Source organism: Labeo rohita, chromosome 21, assembly GCF_022985175.1.
Source record: "Labeo rohita strain BAU-BD-2019 chromosome 21, IGBB_LRoh.1.0, whole genome shotgun sequence".
Taxonomy (NCBI): Eukaryota; Metazoa; Chordata; class Actinopteri; order Cypriniformes; family Cyprinidae; genus Labeo; species Labeo rohita.
Window position 1 is genome coordinate 6291339 of NC_066889.1, and position 23246 is coordinate 6314584.

The 23246-nt window shown below is 38.5% G+C and overlaps 1 protein-coding gene across 6 annotated transcripts in view; it reads left to right on the forward strand.

Moving 5' to 3' along the window:
* amot (angiomotin) overlaps positions 1-20847 on the forward strand; it is a 33987-nt gene extending 13140 nt beyond the window's left edge. For 3 of the 6 annotated variants that reach the window (XM_051092581.1, XM_051092580.1, XM_051092582.1), the window contains exons 4-14: positions 3569-3712; positions 5276-6278; positions 6830-7340; positions 7701-7845; positions 11207-11299; positions 11456-11601; positions 13080-13229; positions 16503-16693; positions 18173-18552; positions 18875-19126; positions 20513-20847. In XM_051092581.1, coding sequence (XP_050948538.1) covers positions 3569-3712; positions 5276-6278; positions 6830-7340; positions 7701-7845; positions 11207-11299; positions 11456-11601; positions 13080-13229; positions 16503-16693; positions 18173-18552; positions 18875-19126; positions 20513-20643 — 3146 coding nt within the window. In that variant the 3' untranslated portion in view covers positions 20644-20847. Of the gene's footprint in view, positions 1-1394; positions 1707-3550; positions 3713-4407; positions 4469-5275; positions 6279-6829; positions 7341-7700; positions 7846-11206; positions 11300-11455; positions 11602-13079; positions 13230-16502; positions 16694-18172; positions 18553-18874; positions 19127-20512 lie in introns of those variants that run through there. The other 3 variants (XM_051092584.1, XM_051092583.1, XM_051092585.1) reach the window with 3 other exon arrangements.
* The last annotated feature ends 2399 nt before the right edge of the window (positions 20848-23246 follow it).

Consider the following 23246-nt stretch of genomic DNA (forward strand, 5'->3'; position numbering starts at 1 on the left):
AACCAGGTTACAGTTAGTGGAGTACATCCATCTTGAATAATCTGATCTTTCACAACACAACTATCGCTGCGATTTAAAATCTGACATTTTGAAATGGCTTTATACTATGTGGTGATGATTTTTCTTAGTATATAACCGAATAACTTATTGTCAAGAAAGTGAGAATGTTAATCAGCAAGTTATTGCACACCAGTATGGATAATTGTATAAGGCTTACAAGTGTATTAAATACTGCCATGGGTCATTTACTTTTTTTAACTAATTAATTGCATTGTTGCCCAGAACCCGTGTTGCTCTTGGCTCCGTTGCGCTTGAAAGAGACACAGACAGCAGCGGTTAGAAATATGAGGAAGGAATAACTGCTCTCTGTGTCAGGGCAAGCCAGGTGTTTTAGTTTCTTATCAGAGGGCTTGCGGTTTGCCACCTGTTTCTGCATTACTCAACTTTTCTTAGCAGGTGGATTCTTTGCTCAGTTTGGCCTGAGGTTCAGGGAATTGTCTGTTGACAACATGTTAGGTTTATTTATGGCTCACGATGATCAGCTAGTCCTCCAACAACTGATTAGACCGGTTGGAGAAACGCCCCCTGATGTGATGATCCCCCAACCTAAAATATAAGGACAGCTATATATTTTCATGTACAAAGACTCATTTGTCACCCTGGACCACAAAAACAGTCATAAGGGTCAATTTTTTGAAATTGAGATTTACACATTAAGTTGAATGAATAAGCTTTGTTTTAAATAAGCTTTTCATTGATGTGTGGTTTGTTCGGATTTGGCTGAGATACAACTAAGAAAATCTGGAATCTGAGGGTGCAAAAAATTTAAATATTGAGAAAATTGCCTTTAAAGTTGTCCAAATGAAGTTCATAGCAATGCAAATTACTAATCAAACATTAAGTTTTGATATACTTACGGTAGGAAATTTACAAAATATCTTCATGGAACATGATCTTTACTTAATATCATAATGATTTTTGGCGTAAAAGAAAAATTTGACCCATACAGTGTATTTTTGTCCATTGCTACAATTATACCTGTGCTACTTATGACTGGTTTTGTGGTCCAGGGTCACATTTATTCTGTGTAAGAAAAATACAACTTTGTGATGACGTTTTGTTTCCTAAACTGAATAATTTGGCTTTCTTTATATTCCTGTATCTTAAATAGTAAAGGATGGTGCTTGCAACACCAAGGTTATAGGTTCGATTTCCAGGAATGCGTGTACTAATACTAAATCTTAAATGTAAGTTGCTTTGGAAAATGTAGTGAAATTTAGATATTTAATCTGGATTAAATAAAGTTGGACACTTGAGGTTTCGGGCAAGCAATATAGCGAAATAATTTGTATAAACCACAATTACTTTTTTTTTTTTTTTTTTTTTTTTTCCCAACTGTTATATTAGTCAGATTTCAGATATGTATCGCACACCCAGTCTCTGATAATTAGCTCTACTCATTTTGATGTAAGTTATAGTGTTAACAGCAGCAGGCAGGTTTGAAGGTGTGTAGATAACTGGCAGTGATCCAGCTCACCTATCCTTACAGCCACACCTGATGGAATGCATTAGCAAGTTCAGCGTACGAGCTTACTGCAGCAGTATCGTTAAGCGTGTGAACAAAGGAGTACGGCTCAAGACAAATGGTCAACGGTTAGGAGAGTTCACAGGAGTTTTCTCACCCAACACGTCTTTGGTGGAAATTTGTGAGTAGAATTTGTGTTGGATGTGTTTTTCAGCTTTTCAATAACTTAATTTTTTTTTGTCACGATTGTACTATAAAAGGGATGCAGAGTGCTTCAAAGTCACCTAGTATGATAATGTTTGAGCTTATTTGACTGATGTTGAATTCAAAGTCAACATCAGTCTAGACTAAAGAGGCATCTGTTGTATAGACATTGTAGATAGTACATTAAAAAGGAATGTGTTCATGAAGTTAAGAGGATAGATAAACATTCTCCAGTTTTGTAGAATCATGTTTGACATGCTTCATACCTTGGTCTGGACTTAAACTGTAAGCACATAGTGTCACTGACACAGCCATGGCAAGACTCCGAGGTCAGAGACTTTGGAAACATTCATTAGGAGACCTATCTGTGGACTTTTAGGCATGTCAGATTCCCCGAATTCACTTCTGGGCACTCTGGCCGTGGAATAAACTGTTTATCTGAAACAGTCAAGGAACTTGAAGTTCAAGCGTCAGCAGGGGTGTGAGGGGAGGAGGCATCTGTAGTCTATTTCTGTTTTTGCCGAGGTTAGGGGCGTATTAGAGAGGGGTCTGGTTTATTGTATGATTCAGCCTGTTTCATAGCAATGTGACGTTTTGTATGCAAGTGATTCAAGAGCTCATGTAGTGAGTTGTCTTTTAAAAATGTGTTGTGTTGGTGTTTCTAGGATTTTGTAAACAGACAAACATGAGCGAAACACACAGAACTTGTCAAGGTGTATATCAGTACATGTTCTAAATAAATAATCAGATTTTACTACAAAGTGATAGATGGGAAATTCAAACACTGACGCCAAGTAAATAATAAGTAACCAGATTGAGCAACAGAAACTTAAAAGTAAACATCCTGTATTACAGTAATGAGAACTTGGTGGAAAATTAGGTTTATTTTCAATTAATATGTCACAGTACAAATAAATCTTACTAGCCTTAAAAAGAGGATTTAGATTCAATATGTGACCATGGACCACAAAACCAGTCATAAGGGTCATTTTTAAAAAAATAAGATTTGTACATCATATGCAACCTGAATAAATAAGATTTCCATTGATGTATGGTTTGTTAAGATATGACAATATTTGGCTGATATACATAGATATATATCTAAATCACCTGTAAAGTTGTCCAAATGAAAGTCTTAGCAATGCATATTACTAATCAAAAATTAAGTTTTGATATATTTACAGTAGGAAATTTACAAAATATCTTTACTTAATATCATACATCTTTACTTAATATCCTAATGATTTTTGGCATAAAACAAAATAATTTTGGTTTTTGCTACAAATATACCCGTGTGACTTATGACTGTTGTTTTGGTCCAGGGTCACATATAATTTGTTTGGTTTTGGTGAAATGTGTTAAAGTCAACCTGTCAGATATCAGTTTTGGAGCTTATCTTACCTAAAGCGTCAAAATTTCACACACTACATTCAAAGTTACAGTGTTTGCTTGGCATTTTGTAGCTTTTAGCCAGTCTCTCAAAATTGTGCGCATCCTTACACACAGTTTGAATTAAACTGCCCCATGCCATTTCCTTAAACTATTTTATCTGTGTCAAAATTTCTCATTTGGTCTCAGTCCAGTAGCTGAACATTGTATTTTTCTGTCACCTAGCTACACAGCTGCAGTGTGGTCCCTAATGCCTGTGAAGTTGGGAGGTAGAAAAAAAACAAGGGCATTTCTTTTTTACTTCAGTCTCAATCAGGAAACAAACATAGCTCATGTCCCCTATCTTTCACATGAAATATATTTCTCTATACAATCCAAAAAAAGCCCCTCTGGTTGTCTTTGGACCCCACCCCCATTGTTCTAACTCGCCAGAGTGCCTTCCTGTTCTAGAGTGGCTTGGCGTTCGGGACCTCGCGGACCGGCTGTGTGTTTTGGAGCAACTTGAGGAGCTTCTTCAATCCAGTGACCCTAGCGATTGTCAGCACCATGAGCAGCCAGTAGTGACACACGACAGCATCTACAGCAGCCACACAGGTAGGTGACCTGGTTGATTATACAGTGGAGTAATGAGGACAAAAGATTATACAGGGATTGGAGAACACCAGAGCCTGGATGGGTGGGGTGGACATCAATGGGACAAAAAGAAGTGCTAGAAGTTATAGGTTAGTCCAGTTTGGCTCGGCTCTGTCCTACCCTGTGATTCCAACTTCCAAAATGTAGAACCTGTTTGGATATAATTTAATCACTTAAGTCCTGTGTTATACTTAAAGTAATTGAAGTACTTCTAGAGCCTAAGATTCGTCCGGCAAATTTTCTGTAATTACACTGGATGAAGGTCGCAGTAAAAACTGATACGTGTGAACACATGTGAAATAAAGCTGATGACAAATATCTTTTTGGTTCTCCATTTTTCATTACATGAAGTGCTACGTCTCCATCTACAGTAAAACTGAGTTTGTGTGACCTCGGCATTTCACATTCTCATCCTGCTTTTGTTTGTGGCCATCTCTGTCTTTGGCTCTGAGGAGGTCTCAGTGAGCGAAAGATTGGAGAATGACAGGAAGTGAAGTTTAAGTATGGGGGGTTGAGGGGCGGGCCACCATGAACTGTATTTTTCTTCTTTCACTCTCTCTATCTCCACTTTCTCTGGCTTTCCAAGTTGGAAAGCAGTTGTACAGTGATGGCTCTGTTTCTGACTCACTTTACGTTTATTTATTTATTCACCACAGATGTTTCGGAAAAAAGCCTCATCCTCCTTGAGAATGCGAGGAATATCAGAAAGCAATAGACGTAATAAGTTCCCCTTCATTACTTTTTAGATGGTATAATAACCACTAAACTACAAACTCTGTTCAAGGCCAGTAGTGGCAACCATTCCAGATTAACACCATTTAGAGAAACAGAATGTATAACGGTAGCTTTTTACTTTAAAGTAGTAATATAGAGGTACTACACATTGGCACTAATGTCACGGAATGGTTTCCACCTAATGGCTTTGTATGCTTTAACAGCTCACTGTTGTTTTAAATTGCTCTGTGTGGTTTCTAAGTGTCTACAGCTCAAGCCTACAGTAGGGATATTGGGGTTTAAGCTTTGAACTAAGACATGTAAGCTTTGGATAATCAGATGACCGCAATGCATGTTCAAGAAATGGAGCAGTTATACAGAGATGTGGTGTATATATGTATATGTATGGTACTGGTAACATGATGTGTAACATGGGTGGACTTTAACACCTTGACCCTGGGCCCCTGTTCTTTACAATGCAGAAATTTTAATCCATGATTTACATTTTAATACTGATTAGTAATGGTTAAAGATCATTCAAATTTTACCTTTGTCACATTTAAAGTGAGAACTGGTGTCATAAATTAACCTCCATGAGTATGGTGCCCAGATGTCAATGTGTGAAGAGTTTGGGACAGCTGGGGTCTGAGATTTCAGGCATTTCTCTAAAAACATGCAGAGGATTCGTCAGTCTCCTTCAGTCTGTTTAATTCATTTTCAGCTTGATTATAACTTCTTCATAATGGTTCAGCCTAGGCTAAAAGTTAGTGGTTGAACTTATCACTTATCGTTTATTGGTGTTTTGCACAGGGAGTGTGGACCGTGCCCGAAGCTCCTCCTTCCATGAGGTAGGCAGGTCACGGGAGCTGGAAATGAGGGCTGCAACCTCAGTTTCCGAGGACACATCGGCTAGCAGCAGTAGCGGTAGCGGGCATACGGTTCTGCAACGGCTCTTACAGGAGCAAATGCGCTATGGCGAGGGTCGAAATTATCTTGCCCTGCAGCAACAACAACAACAGCAGCAGCAACAACAGCAACAAGGTCCAGTAAGTGGATACCCGGGCCCTGGCAGCCCAGGGGACGAGCACTCGATGGTCCCTCACATTGCGAGGCAGGAGCCTCAGGGCCAGGAGCTGCAGGCCGACAGCGGCATGGAGAAGCTTAGCGCACGCACCGGAGGAGGAGGCGGTGGCAGTGGAGGCACGGGGTCAGGTGGCGGAAGCTGCGTTAGCGGACAAGGGCAGAATCCCGAAGACTTGCCCACCTATGACCAAGCCAAGGTGCAGTCGCAGTATTTCCGTGGCCATCAGCCCCAGCAGCCTCAACCACAGATGCCCCAGTCAGTAGGTGCTGCATTTTATGTGACCGGTGTCAGCAACCCTAAAGTGCGACCCCCGGAGGGCAGGCCCACGTTGCAAAGAGTGAACGGAGGCAAAGTGCACCAAGACGACGGGCTAAAGGATCTTAAACAAGGCCATGTACGTTCGCTCAGTGAAAGACTGATGCAGCTCTCGCTGGCCACCAGTGGGGTCAAGGCCCATGCGCCTGTTACTAGTTCACCACTTTCCCCCCAGCTGCCTCCACCTGGACTTCCTGGAGACTACTATAAACCCACTGGGCCCCCACACAGAGGCCCACCACCAGACTATCCTTTTAAAGGAATGCCCTCTCCACCCAAACAGCAGCAGCACCATCAGCCTCAGCACCAGGAGCCTGGACACTTCTACCCAGACCACCGTGGCACAAGTCAGCCATCCAGGGCTGACATTCCTCATGTCCGGTACCAGCCACCACCTGAATACGGCTCTTTCCGGTGAGTGTACCTTAAAGACTCCAGAAAGGGCTAAGTTTGGGTATTTTTGTAGGATACACCTTGAAACACAAATTCTTGACTCTTCAGTTGAAAAATTCCAAATGATGAGTTTTCAAAAACAGCCCTTCCCTTAGATGCTGGGACATGTTGTCAGGAAACCAGTTATGGGAAAAGCCAGTTTTGCCTGTTTCCCTGAATTCATTCACCTCAGAGCCAGTGTGTGGCATATAGCAAAAGAATGCAAATCAAATTCTAATAATCATCTACAACATGTCACAACATGACAGTTGCTTCATTATGTTTCAGAGAACCAGGAATGTTGACCTGTGAAAAAATATTTTTATGAACGGTTGGAATGCATTGCATAGTTTCCACTTTGGACAAGTCATTGTTTTCCCAACTGTGATTTAATCTCTTACAAGAAGCCGTTGGTTATGCTAGTGTAATCAGCTTAATTAATTTGTAGGTCAACTACAAATGTATTTTTTATATGTTTAGACTTTTGTAATCAATCAAAATGTGAATATTATTCATTACTCTGCCCTCATTAGGTCAAATAAGGAGAGTTCAAGTCACTCTCAAAGGTCTGTCCATCACCACAGCCCTTCATCTTCTGTTACGTCAGGGGGCTCTCTTTCCCGTGCCCAGTCTTCCACTCTCAGCAGCATCTTGGCCTCTTCCCATCCTCCTCCACCTATGGGTCACCAGGGAGAGCCCCAGTTCCCCACTGGTGCTCGTAGCCCACAGGGGCATGGTTCCCACCAAGGTGATCCATATGGCCCAGGTCACCCTCCCCATCAGCGGAGCCACGCATTTCCTCATGATCCTTATGGGTCAGCTCCCAGGGGCCTCCACATGCACCAGCACCAGTACCACCAACAGGGCCCTCAGCAGCAGCAACAGAATCCAGGACAACACTACCCACATCCACACTCCATGCAGGGGGATCCTTACGCCATGCTGGCCCGTGCCCAACAGATGGTGGACATGATGTCCGAAGAGAACCGCTTGCTTAAGCAAGAGCTGGAAGTGTGTGGGGAGAAGGTGTCAAAACTGCAAAAGGTAATTTTGTAGTTCTCAAGTCACTGGAAACTCGGGCCAGTTCACAATAGGCCACTGTTTCCCAGTCTTGTTCCTGGAGGCACACCAATGTTGGTCGTATCTGACCCATCTATTTCTGGTTTTGGAGTCTCTGCTAATGAGCTAATGAGTTGAATCAGGTGTGTTTAATTAGGAAGAGTTCGAAACTGTGTAGTGTTGGTGTGCCTCCAGGAACAGGGTTGGGAAACACCGCCACGATAAGCTCCCAGATGGCCCAGCACCAGCTCGGGCATGAGACCAGCATCATTTTGGTTTGAATTAGTTTGAGTTCCAAACACATATACATTTATATTTTTGTAATGATCTCTCTTAACTCTGCAGCTTGAGACTGAGATCCAGATGGTGTCTGAAGCCTATGAGAACCTGGCCAAATCATCCTCAAAGAGGGAAGCTCTCGAGAAGACCATGAGAAATAAGCTGGAGATGGAGGTGCGCAGGATGCATGACTTCAACAGGGATCTAAGAGGTGAGAACAAAGCAGGATAATTGAATGAAAAAACAGGGTTTAAGAGTATTAGGAAATTATGATGAAAGGAGTGTTCATGAATTGTACCTTGCCACTGTATCACAGTGAATAAGCAGTGACTCCAACGCATACTGATGTCATTCTTATTATATAGTTCATAATTTTTAAGCTAAACTCTAGTTGAATTTTGTTTTCGATTATGCTTGAGAAATGACGACTTGTCATCAAACGGCTGTATTGGCGGCACTGAACGTAAACAATGCCACTGAACAGAATGAAACTCGCATATTTTGCTGATTATTGCTGCTGAAAATGGTAAATTATTGTCATGTTTTGGGCTGTACTAATTGGTCAGACCGGGAAAAACATTTGGAGTACTATAGACAAATCAAGGAAAAGAGTGCAAAAAACTGTTTGTCAAACTGAACCAGGATTTCCAGGGCAAGAATCTTGACAACATTTGTGTTTGTGCTTATCATTTCCAGTCAGGTAGGTGAAATGTTAGGCTAATATCTTAAAGGAACAGTCCACCTTTTTTGAAAAAAAAAAAAAAAAAATCTAATTGGATTCAGTGATCTATGCTAAGCCATGCTAAAAGCGCTACCGCCAGACCCGGAGATCGACTGAATGGATTCGAAAACGGTAAAACTCAACTGTTAACTCTAGGGGAGTATCAAGGAACTTTGCTGCCGTACCATGGGTGCAGCAGGTGCAATGATATTACGCAGCTGTCAACTCTGCCGGCTGCAACTCTGCATTTACACAAACTTAGTGCCGGTCACTTTCAGGCGCTGCGTAATATCATTGCGCCTGCTGCACCCATGGTACGGCAGCAAAGTTCCTTGATTATTACATCGGAATGAGAGTATAGTTCCTAGCCATATCAGCCTAGAAAATCGCAACTTTTCATTTTCTGTCAGTCTTAGTACACAATGTAACTGCAGAAGAGTTACGTTTTAATTAGGAAAAATATCATCATTATATATGGTCATTTTTGAGTGAGATGCTATTGGTCTAATCAGATGCAATGATCTACGCAAAGCTATGCTAAAAGTGCTACCGCCAGACCCAGCAATCAGCTGAATGGATTCAAAAACGGTAAAACTCAACTGTTTAACTCGGAGGAGTTGGGCAATGAGCCTATTTTCAAAAAAAGTGGAGTGTTCCTTTAATTAAGACTGTTCGTCATATCTTTACCACCTATTAACTTTAGTTTGTCAAAATATTGCGCCCCTTCCTGCTTACTTAGTCCTTCTCTATATTATTTAACAGCTTCAGCATGGTTTGTCCATGGTTTAGACAGCATAAATTAGCAGAACAATGTATTCAGTAGTACATTAACCATGCAGTCCATACTGTTGTTTACATCAGAGTATCACCAATATGGCTGCACATCTGGGTAACTGACCAAATCGTGATGTAAGTGCAAACCCTCTGTTAGAGTATATCTGTTTATGGCTGACAGGGTGAAGTGGATTACTGGTCAGATATACCAGGTTGCAGTAGAGCTTCAAGACTTAATAATATGTGTATGAAAGTCAGATGGAGAAACACTTCGGTAGATGAGAATGTTTTGGTGGTCCCATCTGGCTCCAACATTCTGTCTTTTCCATTCAAAGAGGCTCCTTATTCTTATCCGAGTTCAAAGCATTTTAATTTTCATTAAGTTTGCTTTCTTTTGTGTGCTATCTCATGGCTCTGTGTAGTATCTTTTGGAGTCCAAACTAAAGCAACAGTTTCTCACTCTCATTCCTCTGCTGCTGTCAGCAGGCCCACTCTGCCTGAGTGTGGCCACCTCTGCGATCATGCCTCACTGTGTTCTTTAGTCCAGCAGAGAACAGAGAACCCCTGATTTATGGCAGTATGCCCAGACTTTAAGTCCACAGGGAGCTCCCAGAGTTTTACAGCAAATTTTTCTTCTCTCTCTTTCCCTTCTTTCTTTCACCCCGTGTTTCTCATATTTTCTGTAGCTTGATATACTACTTTTGCTATTGTTCAAGTCTAGATTTTATCAAAGTAGATTTCTTACAATCAGTTATTAGTGGTGTTTGCGAAGACATCCATCACTGTTGCTCTTGCTCATTTTTAGGGTCAGGGATGTCAACAAATCCCCAGTTCTAACTGTTAAACGTCAGTGCATAGCTTTTCTTAATATGTTACCCTGGACCACAAAACTAGCACAGGTATATTTGTAGCAATAGCCAAACATACATTGTATGGGTCAAAATTATCAATTTTTCTTTTATGCCAAAAATCATTAGGATATTAAATAAAGATCATGTTCTTTGAAGATATTTTGTAAATTTCCTACCGTAAATGTATCAAAACTTTAAAAGTAATATGCATTGCGGAGAACTTCATTTGGACAACTTTAAAGGCGATTTTCTTAATATTTAGATTTTTTTTGCACCCTCAAATTCCAGATATTCAAATAGTTGTATCTCGGCCAAATATTGTCCTATCCGAACAAACCATACATCAAAAAACTGTCAATTTAATGACTGGTTTTGTGGTCCAGGGTCACATGTGTTTGTGCTATGGATGAAAACATGTTAAAGTGTGCTGCTTTTTGCAGGTCCTTGGCATCCAATAATGTTAAATGTAGTGCTCTTCTCATCTATATTTTAAGCCTAGATAGAATCTTAATTGTTTTGAGAGGCACTAAGGCACAGTGGGGGAAAGGCATTTGATTCTGGAATGCTCATCTCAGTCTGGTTGACTTAACACAGGGGGAAATATTGTTTTAACGTTTGGCCCGCTTCCTTGATGAATGGTTTGCCATTGCAAAAAACTAGCAACCCCTACTATATAATGGCTCTTTTATCTGGGCCAGTTTTAACAGCACATAATGACTTATGTCAAGACCAATCTTTGGGAACTGGGCACATATAATATGTTTGTTAGATTCTTGTTTTCCAATTTGCTGAGCAACCAGTCCCAGTGGTATATCATTTGTGAGAAGAGGCCTGGAATATGAGCTACATATTCTAAGTTTTTTTTGGTAGGACGGAGAATATTGCACAAAGCCTCTGTTAAAACAGTTACAGCTGTTTGTTGCATTTAATATATGCATGATATTCAATAAAATTCAATATTTTTTATTTTAGCATTAATATTTTGAAAAGCCTTGGTCGTGGTTTTCTCCACAAATAAATAATAACCAGCAGATTTTGTAATGAGAGGCCACATAAACTTTTACATGAATATATGTGCATATAAAATCTGTTTGACACAGATGTTCTGGTTTTGGTAACACTGATTTAATCTTTCGCACATGACCGAACTTTATGAAGCATTGTGATATTTTTGAACCATAAAATTAGGGGAAAGTATGATGGTATTGTCTTTTTCTTTTGAATAGACCGAATGGAAACGGCCAACAAGCAGCTCGCCGCAAAAGAGTGCGAGGGCACCGAGGACAATCGCAAAACCATCTCACAGCTTCTGGTTCAGAGTGAGTGGTCCTCTAAATCTAGAACTTCCTTGAAGCCAATGTGATCGCTTTAATTATCTATAGATTTGTTTTGAAATTGCATTAATTTGCAAGCACACATTTTAGTTGGATTTTTGGAAAAGAAAATGCAGAATGTCTGTTTTACTCAATCATCAGTTAAAGAGATTCAGATAGAGAAGGAGAAGCAGGACATGGAGTTGAATTCTCTTCGCTCCACCAACGAGGACCAGCGCAGACATATAGAGATCCGTGACCAGGCCTTGAATAACGCCCAAGCCAAAGTGGTCAAACTGGAAGAGGAGGTAAAGCTCATCGATAAACTATGGTACCCATGTACAATTTTAAGAATTAGCTCTGCATGGTTTTACATAGATATATGCTTGCTTTTTGACCAAAACAAAACCTAAAAATAGATTTACAATATAAACTTTTCAATCATCTCTTTTCAGTAAGACTTATTAAACATTAAAAGTAAAATGTTTATGCGTGCCATTGTGCATTAAATTGAATGACTATTTTAAAACAGTAGATGAGTAATTCACTCCTGGATTTGCTTAAGAAAAGCATTCTTTAAGGTTGTGTTGACAAACATGTTTATTGTGCATTATTTTCAACATGTTTATTGCTAAATGGCACAGTGTGACTGACCAAACTGAACGGCACTATTTGGCTCTCGAGCTTAAACATCAAGCTACACCTATGATTGTCCATTATTCTCTCATAGCTCAGAAAGAACAGTTTGTTTGTTTTTTTTTGTAATTTTGGCCAGGGAGTTGCTGAATCATACTGCCATCCAGATGAAGGACTGAGACAGTTTGCCTGTTTGGCAGCCTTTCACTGGAGAGATTTTAGAGAGGGCTTGATCTATTCCAGATACTACTCAAATTGCTTTAAGAACACTCTGACCATTGAACAATTTAGCCTTTTGGGAAATGAATTAACATCTGTAAATATTTTCTGCTTATGAGTGTCTATTGTTGATAAACAAAGTTGTGGGTGTACTTTATCGAAACCAGCATTAAATGGACATTTCATTGAGTCACAACCCACTTACCCTCAAACGCATCCCTGTGGTCCTCAACCGCAATGTTTAAGCTCAACCTCCTTAAGTTCTTTGAAGTTCTTCCCGTCAGCTCCTCATTGCTGTAGTTAAGATCTTCAAGCTCGAGTGAACCGTTGGCTGCAACGTTCTCTAAAACCGCACAACCTTTACCGGGGCCAAAAAAAGCTTCAATAGGGAGAGAAAGTGAGAAAAAAGCATTCTAACCGAAGTAGCGTTGACGTTTCTGAACTCCGCTCTTGAGTGTTTGTAACAGTTGGAGTCTGTGGTTGAGCTCTTTTGGCGTTCTCCCAGATGGCCTTTTGGCCATCGCTGAACGGGGCGCGCACCCTTGCGTCCCAAAATGCACCGGGCCGTTCCACTTTTGTTCTGTCCTGTCACAAACGCCCGCTTGTTCCCCTAACAAAGCCTCTTGAATTGTCTGCCATGAAAGGACTTGAGGATGGCTGAATTCTTGCCCTCTCCACCCACCCCTTCCAAACGGGAGCCAAATAATTCTGTGCTCTCTCTCTCTCTCTCTCACTCTTCTGTGTTATGTTGTCCCCCCCCGAGCTAAATTGGGGCATTCATTTTGACTGCAATTACAACCACTGGTGGTTTTGAGAGATGTAGAGAAGAGAAAGAGTGGTTGAAGGATACAAGGCGGCATTGTAAGGTGGATGGGGTTTTCTGGTTGTGACGTGAGCAGTAGTGTCTAACCTGCATTCTCTGTTTGTATAGCTGAAGAAAAAGCAGGTATATGTGGAGAAGGTGGAGCGGATGCAGCAGGCTCTAGCACAGCTTCAGGCCGCTTGTGAGAAGAGAGAACAGCTTGAGCATCGGCTGCGCACTCGACTGGAGAGAGAGCTCGAATCGCTGCGAATGCAACAGGTAAGAGATGCACAGACATACATATATACAGCTGAAACCAGACATTTACATACAACTTGCAGAATCTGCAATAAGTTAATTATTTTACCAAAATACGAGGGATCGTACAAAATGCATATTATTTTCTATTTAGTACTGACCTGAATAAGATATTTCACATAAAAGACATGTAGTGATAGTTGTTCATGAGTCCCTTGTTTGTCCTGAACAGTTAAACTGCCTGCTGTTCTTCAAAAAAATCCTTCAGGTCCCACAGATTCTTTGGTTTTTCAGCACTTTGTTTATTTGAACCCTTTCCAATAATGACTCTATGATTTTCGGATCCATCTTTTCACTCTGAAAGACTCATGTGCAGCTATTACAGAATATTCAAACTCTCACTGATGCTTCAGAAGGAAACGCAATGCGTTAAGAGCCAGAGGGTGAAAACTTTTTGAATTCGAAGGGTAAATTTAACTTAGTTTGTCTTCTGGGAAACATGCAAGTATCTTCTGTAGCTTCTGAAGGGCAGTGCTAAATAATAATAAAAAAAAAAGATATTTAGGCAAAATAAGAAAAATGTACACATCTGTTCAAAAGTTTTCACCCCCGACTCTTAATGCATCGTGTTTCCTTCTGAAGCATCAGTGAGCATTTGAACCTCCTGTAATAGTTGCATATAAGTCTTTCAGTTGTCCTCAGTGTGAAAAGATGGATCTTAAAATCATACAGTCATTGTTGGAAAGGATTCAAAAACAAAAATGCTGAAAAAACAGAATTTGTGAGACCACTGAGTTTTAACAGACTCCCTAAAGCATGCTGTGAGTTTGATGAGGGGTAATTGAAAATGAATGGGGGAAAGTCATGTGAGAGGAGGCAATGCCTCCATTGCGATATGATTGGATATGACCCGTTATGTTCGGCTGTGATTGGTTCATGCAATAAATCCCGCCTCTTGTATTCGTGTGCATTCCATGATCACAAATCAGTCTGAATGCACAATATAATGGTGTTAATGGGAAGACTAATTTTAAAAAGTAAGTAGACAACTCTCACTTAGATATAACTCCTTTTTTATACGTCAAAATACGATTTTAAGTGGCATAAAAACATCATCTGTAAGAGTTTTTGAGAGTAATTGGCTTGGTGAAATTTAAAGTAAAACTCTGTCTGTGACCAGTATTTACTTAGATTTGATGACTGATGACTCAAAAAACTCAAAAAGAGTTCACTATCAAAATGAATAGCTGAACATAAGTTCAGAAATAAAATATATCGTTTAGATTGTTACTGCATTGAGTTATTATTTTGGAATAAATGTAAAATGGCTAAAAACACCAACTTGATGAGTCATACTCTGCTTTAATAAATAGAGTACTGATTTCATTGCTGATGTAAGTATGTGACCCTGGACCACAAAATAATAAGGGTCTTTTTTTTTTTTTTTAAATTAAGATTTTTAACAACATCAACATCATCATAAAACATTTGAAAGCGGAATAAATAAGCTTTCTATTGATGTATGGTTTGTTAGGACAATATTTGGCCAAGATACAACAATTTGAAAATCGTTTTCGAATCCATTCATCCGATCCAAGGGTCTGGCGGTAGCACTTGTAGCATAGCTTAGTATAGATCATTGAATCCGATTAGGCCGTTAGCATCTCACTCAAAAATGACCAAAGAGTTTTGATATTTTTCTTATTTAAAACTTGACTCTTCTGTATTTACATTGTGTACAAAGACAAAAAATGAAAAGTTGCGATTTTCTAGGTCGATATGACTAGGAAATATACGATAGGAATGCAATAATATTACGCAGCTGTCAACTCTGCCAGCTGCAACTCTGCATCTACGCAAACTTAGTGCCGGTCACTTTCAGGCGCTGCGTAATATCATTGCGCCTGCTGCACCCATGGTACAGCAGCAAAGTTCCTTGATTATTACGCTGGAATGAGAGTATAGTTCCTAGCCATATCAGCCTAGAAAATCACAACTTTTCATTTTCCGTCAGTCTTAGTACATGATGTAACTACAGAAGAGTCAAGTTTTAAATAGGAAAAATATTGTCATTATATATGGTCATTTTTGAGCGAGATGCTATCGGTTTAATCAGATTCAATGATCTATGCTAAGCTATGCTACAAGTGCTACCGCCAGACCTGGAGATCGGCTGAATGGATTCGAAAACGGTAAAACTCAACTGTTTAACTCTGGGGGAGTTGGACAATGAGCTTATTTTCAAAAAAAAAGTGGAATGTTCCTTTAAAGTTGTCCGAAGTTCTTAGCAATGCATATTACTAATCAAAAAATAAGTTTTGATATATTTACAGTAGGATAAATATATTTTCATGGATTATGATCTTTATTTAATATCATAATGATTTTTGGCATGAAAGATAAATCAACAATTTTGACCCATATAATGAATTTTTGGCCATTGCCACAAATATACCTGTGCTACTTAAGACTAGTTTTGTGGTCCAGGGTCACATATATAAAATAGTTTTTTTCTTCTGATAATGTAACTAATGTTTATTTAGCTGGGACAAAAAAAAAAAAAAAAAAGATTCCCTGAACCTCAGTTTGAAACCCTTGTATTAAACTGCAGTAAACCCAGTGCAACCAATTCCTCTACACACACAACATTCATACATGGATGAGTCTCAGCTGCAGGCTGCAGGAGCTCATGCTGTCCTTGTGGAGATAATCTGTTTCCTTGTGTACCCTCTTCCTGTGTGTCCAATTTTTACTGACCCCTAATCTGGAGGAAAGGTTGCAGCTCCTATGAAAAGGAGGAGGAGTAGCAGCAGACAGCTGTATTCTTCATTAGGGGCCCAAACACTGGACATCCTTCCTCTTTGGTGTTTCTTTGACCAAGACACCTGAAACAACCTTCAGATGAGATTAGAATACTTTAGATCAGCAGTACTCAAATCTTAGAGCCTGTTTACAATTGGTCACTTCAGGTGTTTTCTCTGATCGCATAGCTATCAGATCTTAAAAAGACCAGGAGTAAATGGCATCTGTCGCTTTCGTTAATGTGAACTCCGTTAAAGGAATAGTTCATCCAAAAATGAAAATTTATTTACTCACACTGAAGTTGTTCCAAATCGTAAGACCTTCATTCATCTTCGAAACACAAATTAGGATAGTTTTGATGAAATATGAGCGCTTTCTGACCCTGCATAGACAGCAACACAACTACCACGTTCTGATTTACTGAATTGATTTAATTACTTAAATAAGATTTATTAATAGTTCTTTCTGTCTCTCTCTCTCTCACTGTCACAGAGGCAGGGTGGTTCTCAAAACACAGTTGGTACTGAGTTCAGCACAGCAGCTCTGATGGAGCACCTGAGGGAAAAAGAAGAGAGGATTTTGGCCCTGGAGGCCGACATGACCAAATGGGAACAGAAGTACCTGGAGGAGAGCGTCATGAGACAGTTCGCGCTGGACGCCGCTGCTTCTGTGGCCACACAGAGGTATACAAGTTTACTGCTATACACTAAACCTACAATATAGGAATATAGCAAGTTATTTAAGATATCTCTAGGTTATCATCCTAAAAAACTGACAGTGAAAAAATTTTTTTTTTTTAACTACAATGGACATAAAATTACAGTTGAAGTCAAAAGTTTACATACACCTTACAGAATCTGCAAAATGTTAATTATTTTACCAAAATAAGAGGGGTCATACAAAATTCATGTTATTTTTTATTTAGTACTGACCTGAATAAGAGATTTCACATAAAATATATTTACATATAGTCCATTAGAAAATAATAGTTAAATTTATAAAAATGGCATCGTTCAGAAGTTTACATGCACTTGATTCTTAATATTGTGTTGTTACCTGAATGATCCACAGCTGTTTTTTGTTTAGTGATAGTTGTTCATGAGTCCCTTGTTTGTCCTGAACAATTAAACTGCCTGTAGTTCTTCAGAAAAATCCTCCAGGTCCCACAATTTTGTTGGTTATTCAGCATTTTTGTGTATTTGAACCCCTTTCAACAATGATTGTATGATTTTGAGATCCATCTTTTCACACTGAAGGACTCATATGCAACTATTACAGAAGGTTCAAACGCTCACTGATACTTCAGAAGGAAACACGATGCATTAACAGCCGGGGGGTGAAAACTTTTTGCATTTGAAGATCAGGGTAAATTTTACTTATTTTGTCTTCTGGGAAACATCCAGATGTCTTCTGTAGCTTCTGAAGGACAGTACAAAATAGAAAAAATATATGATATTCAGGCAAAGTAAGAAAAATATACAGATCTTCATTCTGTTCAAAAGTTTTCACCCCCACAAGAATGCTGAAAAACCAAAGAATTTGTGGGACCTGACGGATTTTTCTGAAGAACAAGTTCAGGACAAACAAGGCCCTCATGAAGTATAACTAAACCAAAAAAAAAAACCAGCTGTGCATCATCAAGGTAACAGCACAGTATCAAGAATCAAGTGTATGTACATTTTTGAACAGGGTCATGTTTATAAATTCAACTATTGTTTTTTCTTGTTGATTATATGTAAATATCTTTTATGTGAAATCTCTTATTTAGGTCAGTACTTTAGAAATAACATGCATTTTGTATGATCCCTCTTATTTTGGTAAAATAATTAACATTTGGCAAATTCTGCAAGGTGTATGTAAACTTTTGACTTCAATAGACATAAGACTGTATAGACATAAGAGAACATATATTCATTTTGTATATGCCTTAAGTCAAAGTAACTATGTGCATGATTACAAATACTGAAACGTAAAGTAAACTGAAAGTTGAAATTACTATTAGATAAAAACAAAAGTAAAACTATCTCTGACCATTAATTAAAACTGAAACTGAACTGGAATTGAAAAAATACCAAATAAAAAGTAACTAGTGAAAATGTACTAAATATCTATTCTATATCTCATTGGTTTTTATGTTTGTTTGTTTTTTCTAACCTATCCAGAGACACATCCTCTACCATCATCAGCCACTCCCCCAGCAGCAGCTACGACACTTCAGTGGAGGCACGTATCCAGAAAGAAGAGGAGGAGATCCTCATGGCTAACCGCCGCTGTCTGGACATGGAGAGCAGGATCAAGAACCTGCACGCTCAGATCATAGAAAAGGACGCCATGATAAAGGTACTGCATCAGCGCTCGCGGAAAGAGCCGGCTAGCAAATTAGACGCCCCTGCCATGAGGCCCTCCAAGTCCCTCATGTCCATAGCCACGGGCACCGGCAGCTCCAGCGGCTCCGGGCTGCTGTCACACTCTCTGGGCCTCAGCGGAAGCAGCCCTATCACGGAGGAGCGCAGGGAAGACCGCAGCTGGAAGGGCAGTCTGGGTAAGTGCATCTGGTGTGATGTGAAATAGATCTGATATGCGTTACTGGTGGGACTTTTTAACCCTCAAAGATGCCCCGGTAGAAAATTAGCTAAAAAAAAAAAACAACAACAGTTGAACTAAAAAATAAAGATGGTGTCTGAAAGTTGTTAATGGCTGTGTAAATGTAAGTTTTTTTTTTTTTACATTTTTTTCCACTTTTGAGGAAACATGATGTCAATTTCCAAAGTTTTATTTGCAGCCATAATATAATACAATGTATTGTATTCATGTATCTCTTCCATCCATTTATGTCTGAAATGTTCACACTCTTCGTGTTCCAGGTGTTCTGTTGGGCCCAGAGTTCAGAGGTGACTCTCTTAGGACGGAGTCCATCTCCTCTTCTCCATCTCCAGTCCTGCCCTCCACCCCCATGCCAGCCGCCACACACTCAAAGACCGGCAGCAGAGACAGCTGCACTCAGACAGAAAAGGGTCAGGAGGCCAGCAAGCCGAGCACACCCGCCCTGCAGAGCGTACCTGGACCAAGCCGGATCAGCAGCCCGAGCCCAGTCTACATACCTGACCGCATCGCCGGTACAGCTCACGCACACACACATAAAAACCAGTGTTTTCTTCAGGTTTTGTTTTTAGAATGAGAAAGTAATCTAGCAACCACTAGTTGAATGGCAACTGGTGAGTGCAAGAGAAAAGGTGCTAAAAAATTTATAAAGGTGACACCTGTAGCCTCGTGGGCAACATGCCGACATACAGTGTTGTTGCGTGTTGTTGCGTGTTGTGCCCCCCCCACCATCTGTCTCACTTTACTTCCTATCTAAAATGTTAAAAAAAATGTTTATAAAATTGTCAATCACATTACTTTTGTTATTTTTTAGCGCTGGGCAATGATTAATCGTGATTAATTGCTTCAAAAATAAAAGTTTTGTTGTACATAATATACAGTTGAGGTCAAAAGTTTGCATCCCCCTTTCAGAATCATTACAAATGTTAATTATTTTACCATACCAAATGCATTTTATTGTTTATTTATTACTGACCTTTTTATTCTCAAAACAATTCGACTTTTTATTCTCAAAACATTTCGACTTTTTATTCTCAAAACATTTCAACTTTTTATGCTTGAAACATTTTGACTTTTTATTCTCGAAACATTTTGACTTTTTAATGCTCAAAACATTAACTTTTTATTCTCAAAACATTTCAATTTTTTATGCTTGAAACATTTACTTTTTATTCTCAAAACATTTCGAATTTTTATGCTTGAAACATTTAGACTTTTTATTCTCAAAACATTTCGACTTTTTATGCTCAAAACATTTTGACTTTTTAATGCTCAAAACATTAACTTTTTATTCTCAAAACATTTAGACTTTTTATTCTCAAAACATTTCAATTTTTTATGCTTGAAACATTTAGACTTTTTATTCTCAAAACATTTAGACTTTTTATTCTCAAAACATTTCAACTTTTTATGCTTGAAACATTTCCACTTTTTATTCTCAAAACATTTCGACTTTTTAATTCTCAAAACATTTTAACTTCTTAGTTCTCAAAACATTTCAACTTCTTAATTCTCAAAACATTTCTACTTTTTATTCTCAAAACATTTCGATTTTTTTTTTAATGCTCAAAACATTAACTTTTTATTTTCAAAACATTTCAACTTCTTAATTCTCGAAACATTTTGACTTTTTATTCTCAAAACAGTTCAACTTTTTATTCTCGAAACATTTAGATTTTTTTTATTCTCAAAACATTGACTTTTTATTCTAGAAACATTTTGACTTTTTAATGCTCAAAACATTTTGACCTCATTCTCTAAACATTTCGACTTTTTATTCTCGAAACATTTCGATTTCATTCTCGTAATCTTGGATTAAAAAAAAACATGACATATTAAACTAGCTTCTTAAGTTTTTTATAATTTTTTTTTTTTTTTTTTTTATCTTCGATACTCTACAGATGTGCCAGTGTTTCACAGCAGTACATTAGAGAGGAGAGCACCGGTGCAGTCGCTCCCCCAGCAGAGCCTGCCACCGCCGCCACTCCCAGCGCAGGACGTGGACAACGAGATGGTGGAAATTCTCATCTGATCACACAAATTATTAAAGATTCAACTCAGCAGGTGAAGGAATCTGTGCACTTCGCTCCGTTACATGTTCAGATCAAGATTTTTGGTATGTTTAGGAATGCACTCTTTACACAAATCTGCGAACAACATACAACGTCATTTACAATCAACACTTTTTGTACAGTATTGTCTGGTGGTGTTTTTCCCTCCAGACCCTTGGACCAAATGTATTGGCATCATTTTTTACATTTATTGCACTACTTTGTGTTTGTTTTTACTTTCCTTGGGTATGTAATTGTTTTATGTATATGTACTAATAATACAAATGTGGCACTTGAGTATCAAGCGATATGGTGACTAGCCGAACAGTTGTTACATGTAAATACTGAATTGCAATACTGTAAAACTGAATGTCGTAGGGCCTTTTTTATTATAGGACGCATTGTCTGTACAGCGCGTACTGTACGGTTCACCGCGCACTGTTTAAGAGCAGTGGACCAACAAGCATTGTCCACAAGCTCATGTGAAAGTATGAGTGGCCCAACTGGTTTTGGGTTTGTCTGTGTGAGAGTCTGTAGTTTTCCAATCAGAACTGAGGTCCATCATTCCAGTCGAGCTACAGCAGCCACAACGTGCCTTAAACGAGAGGTACATGGTGGTAGCCAGGGGCCCTGGATTTCCCGGTCTGTCCTTTCACAGTTTGGAAAGCCTCCAAACCTTTTGTATCAATGTGATGGTTACTCCCAAGTCATCGTTTTCATTTTTTTTGTAGATAACAAAATAGCTTTTTTCCAGTCTCGTGGTTGAAGGCAGACATTCAGCTGTTGACCAAAGGAATCCGACAAATTAAACACACGTTTCAAAACAGAGGCAAGCAGCGATCCTCGTATTATTTAGAGGATCTTATGTAATTCAAGATTACATGGATGTGTAAATGAGATTCTTCCATGAAATCGGTAAATATGTATGAAACCATCTGATTTCAGTGCTTTTAGAATTTTGTCATGTGCTTCCTGAATTTATTCAGAACAGCCTTGGGAGAGGTTTTCTGCTTGATGTTCAGTTCCTGACACGCACGCACGTACGTACGTCAATGTGACGTCTGCTCGACATGTCCGTTTTCATCTGGAACATGTCACATTTCAAGTGTTTGCACATCTGAACCTCTTTTCTAAAATGTTCCCTGGCAGATGTTACAACAATGTTAAGCTGATTTATTTGTGAATTTGCTCACTCAGGTGCTAATTGACAAATATGATGTGTTAACAGGGGTTTTTGTCATTTCTGAATGAATGAACATTCATATGCAAGTTTTTAAAGTATCATCTCAAAGAACTCAAAACTTAAGATGAATGATTCTAGAATGTTAGTATTTACTACTAGTATTTAAAATACCATTCAAAAGTTTGGGGTTGATAAGTGTTTTTTTTTTTTTTTTTTTTTTTTGTTTTTAATGTTTTTAAGACTCATGTGCTCACCAAGTCTACATATACACTCCCAGTCAAAAGTTTTTGAACAGTGAGATTTTTAATGTTTTCTAAAGAAGCCTCTTCCACTCACCAAGCCTGCATTTATTTGATCCTAAATACAGCAAAAGCAGTATTATTGTGAAATATTTTTACTATTTAAAATGACTGCTTTCTATTTGCATATATTTTAAAATGTATTTTATTCCTGTGATCAAAGCTAAATGTTCAGCATCATTACTCCAGTCTTCAGTGTCACATGATCCTTCAGAAATCATTCTAATATGCTGATTTGCTGTTCAAGAAACTTTTTTTTATTAAAATTATTTTCAATATTTAGAACGGTTGAGTAAATTTTTTCAGGGTTATTGGATGAATAGATTCAGATATCAGCTTTTATTTTATATTGGCTTTTATTTAGCAAGGATGCTTTAAATTGATTAAAAGTAATTTATAATGTTACAGACGATTTCTATTTCAGATAAATGCTCTTCTTCTGAACTTTCTATTCACCAAAGAAACCTGACAAAAACTTTTCAGCAGTTTTCAACGTAATAAATGTTTCTTGAACAGCAAATAAGAATCTTAGAATGATTTTTGAAGGATCATGTAACTGGAGTAATGATGCTAAAAATTCAGCTTTAAAAATCACAGGAATAAATTACATTTTAAAATATTTTCAAATAGAAAGCAGTCATTTTAAATAGTAAAACTATTTCAAAATTTTCCTGTTTTTGCTGTACTTTGGATCAAATAAATGCAGGCTTGGTGAACAGAAAAGACTTCAAAAAAACATTAAAAACTTACTGTTCAAAAACTTTTGACTGGTAGCGTATTTGATCAAAACAATTTAACTGCTTGCTTATATCAATACTGAACAAAGTTTTGCTGCTTAATATTTATTTAGCGTATTTTCTAAATATGAATAATATCCTAATACATTTTCAGCTAAATTAAAAAAAAATAACTCTTACTAACACTAAATTTTTGAATGGTTAAAACTTGGTACTAAGCACATTTTGCCCCCTGTAGGACACATAAAACATTGCAGTATAAAACCCATGCCTCTCAAAGGGTCAGCTGGTGCAGAAGTGTCTTGTTTTGAGCCAATCATTTGAGCCCTAAATGCCATGTGACTAAAGCAGAGCCATTATATGAC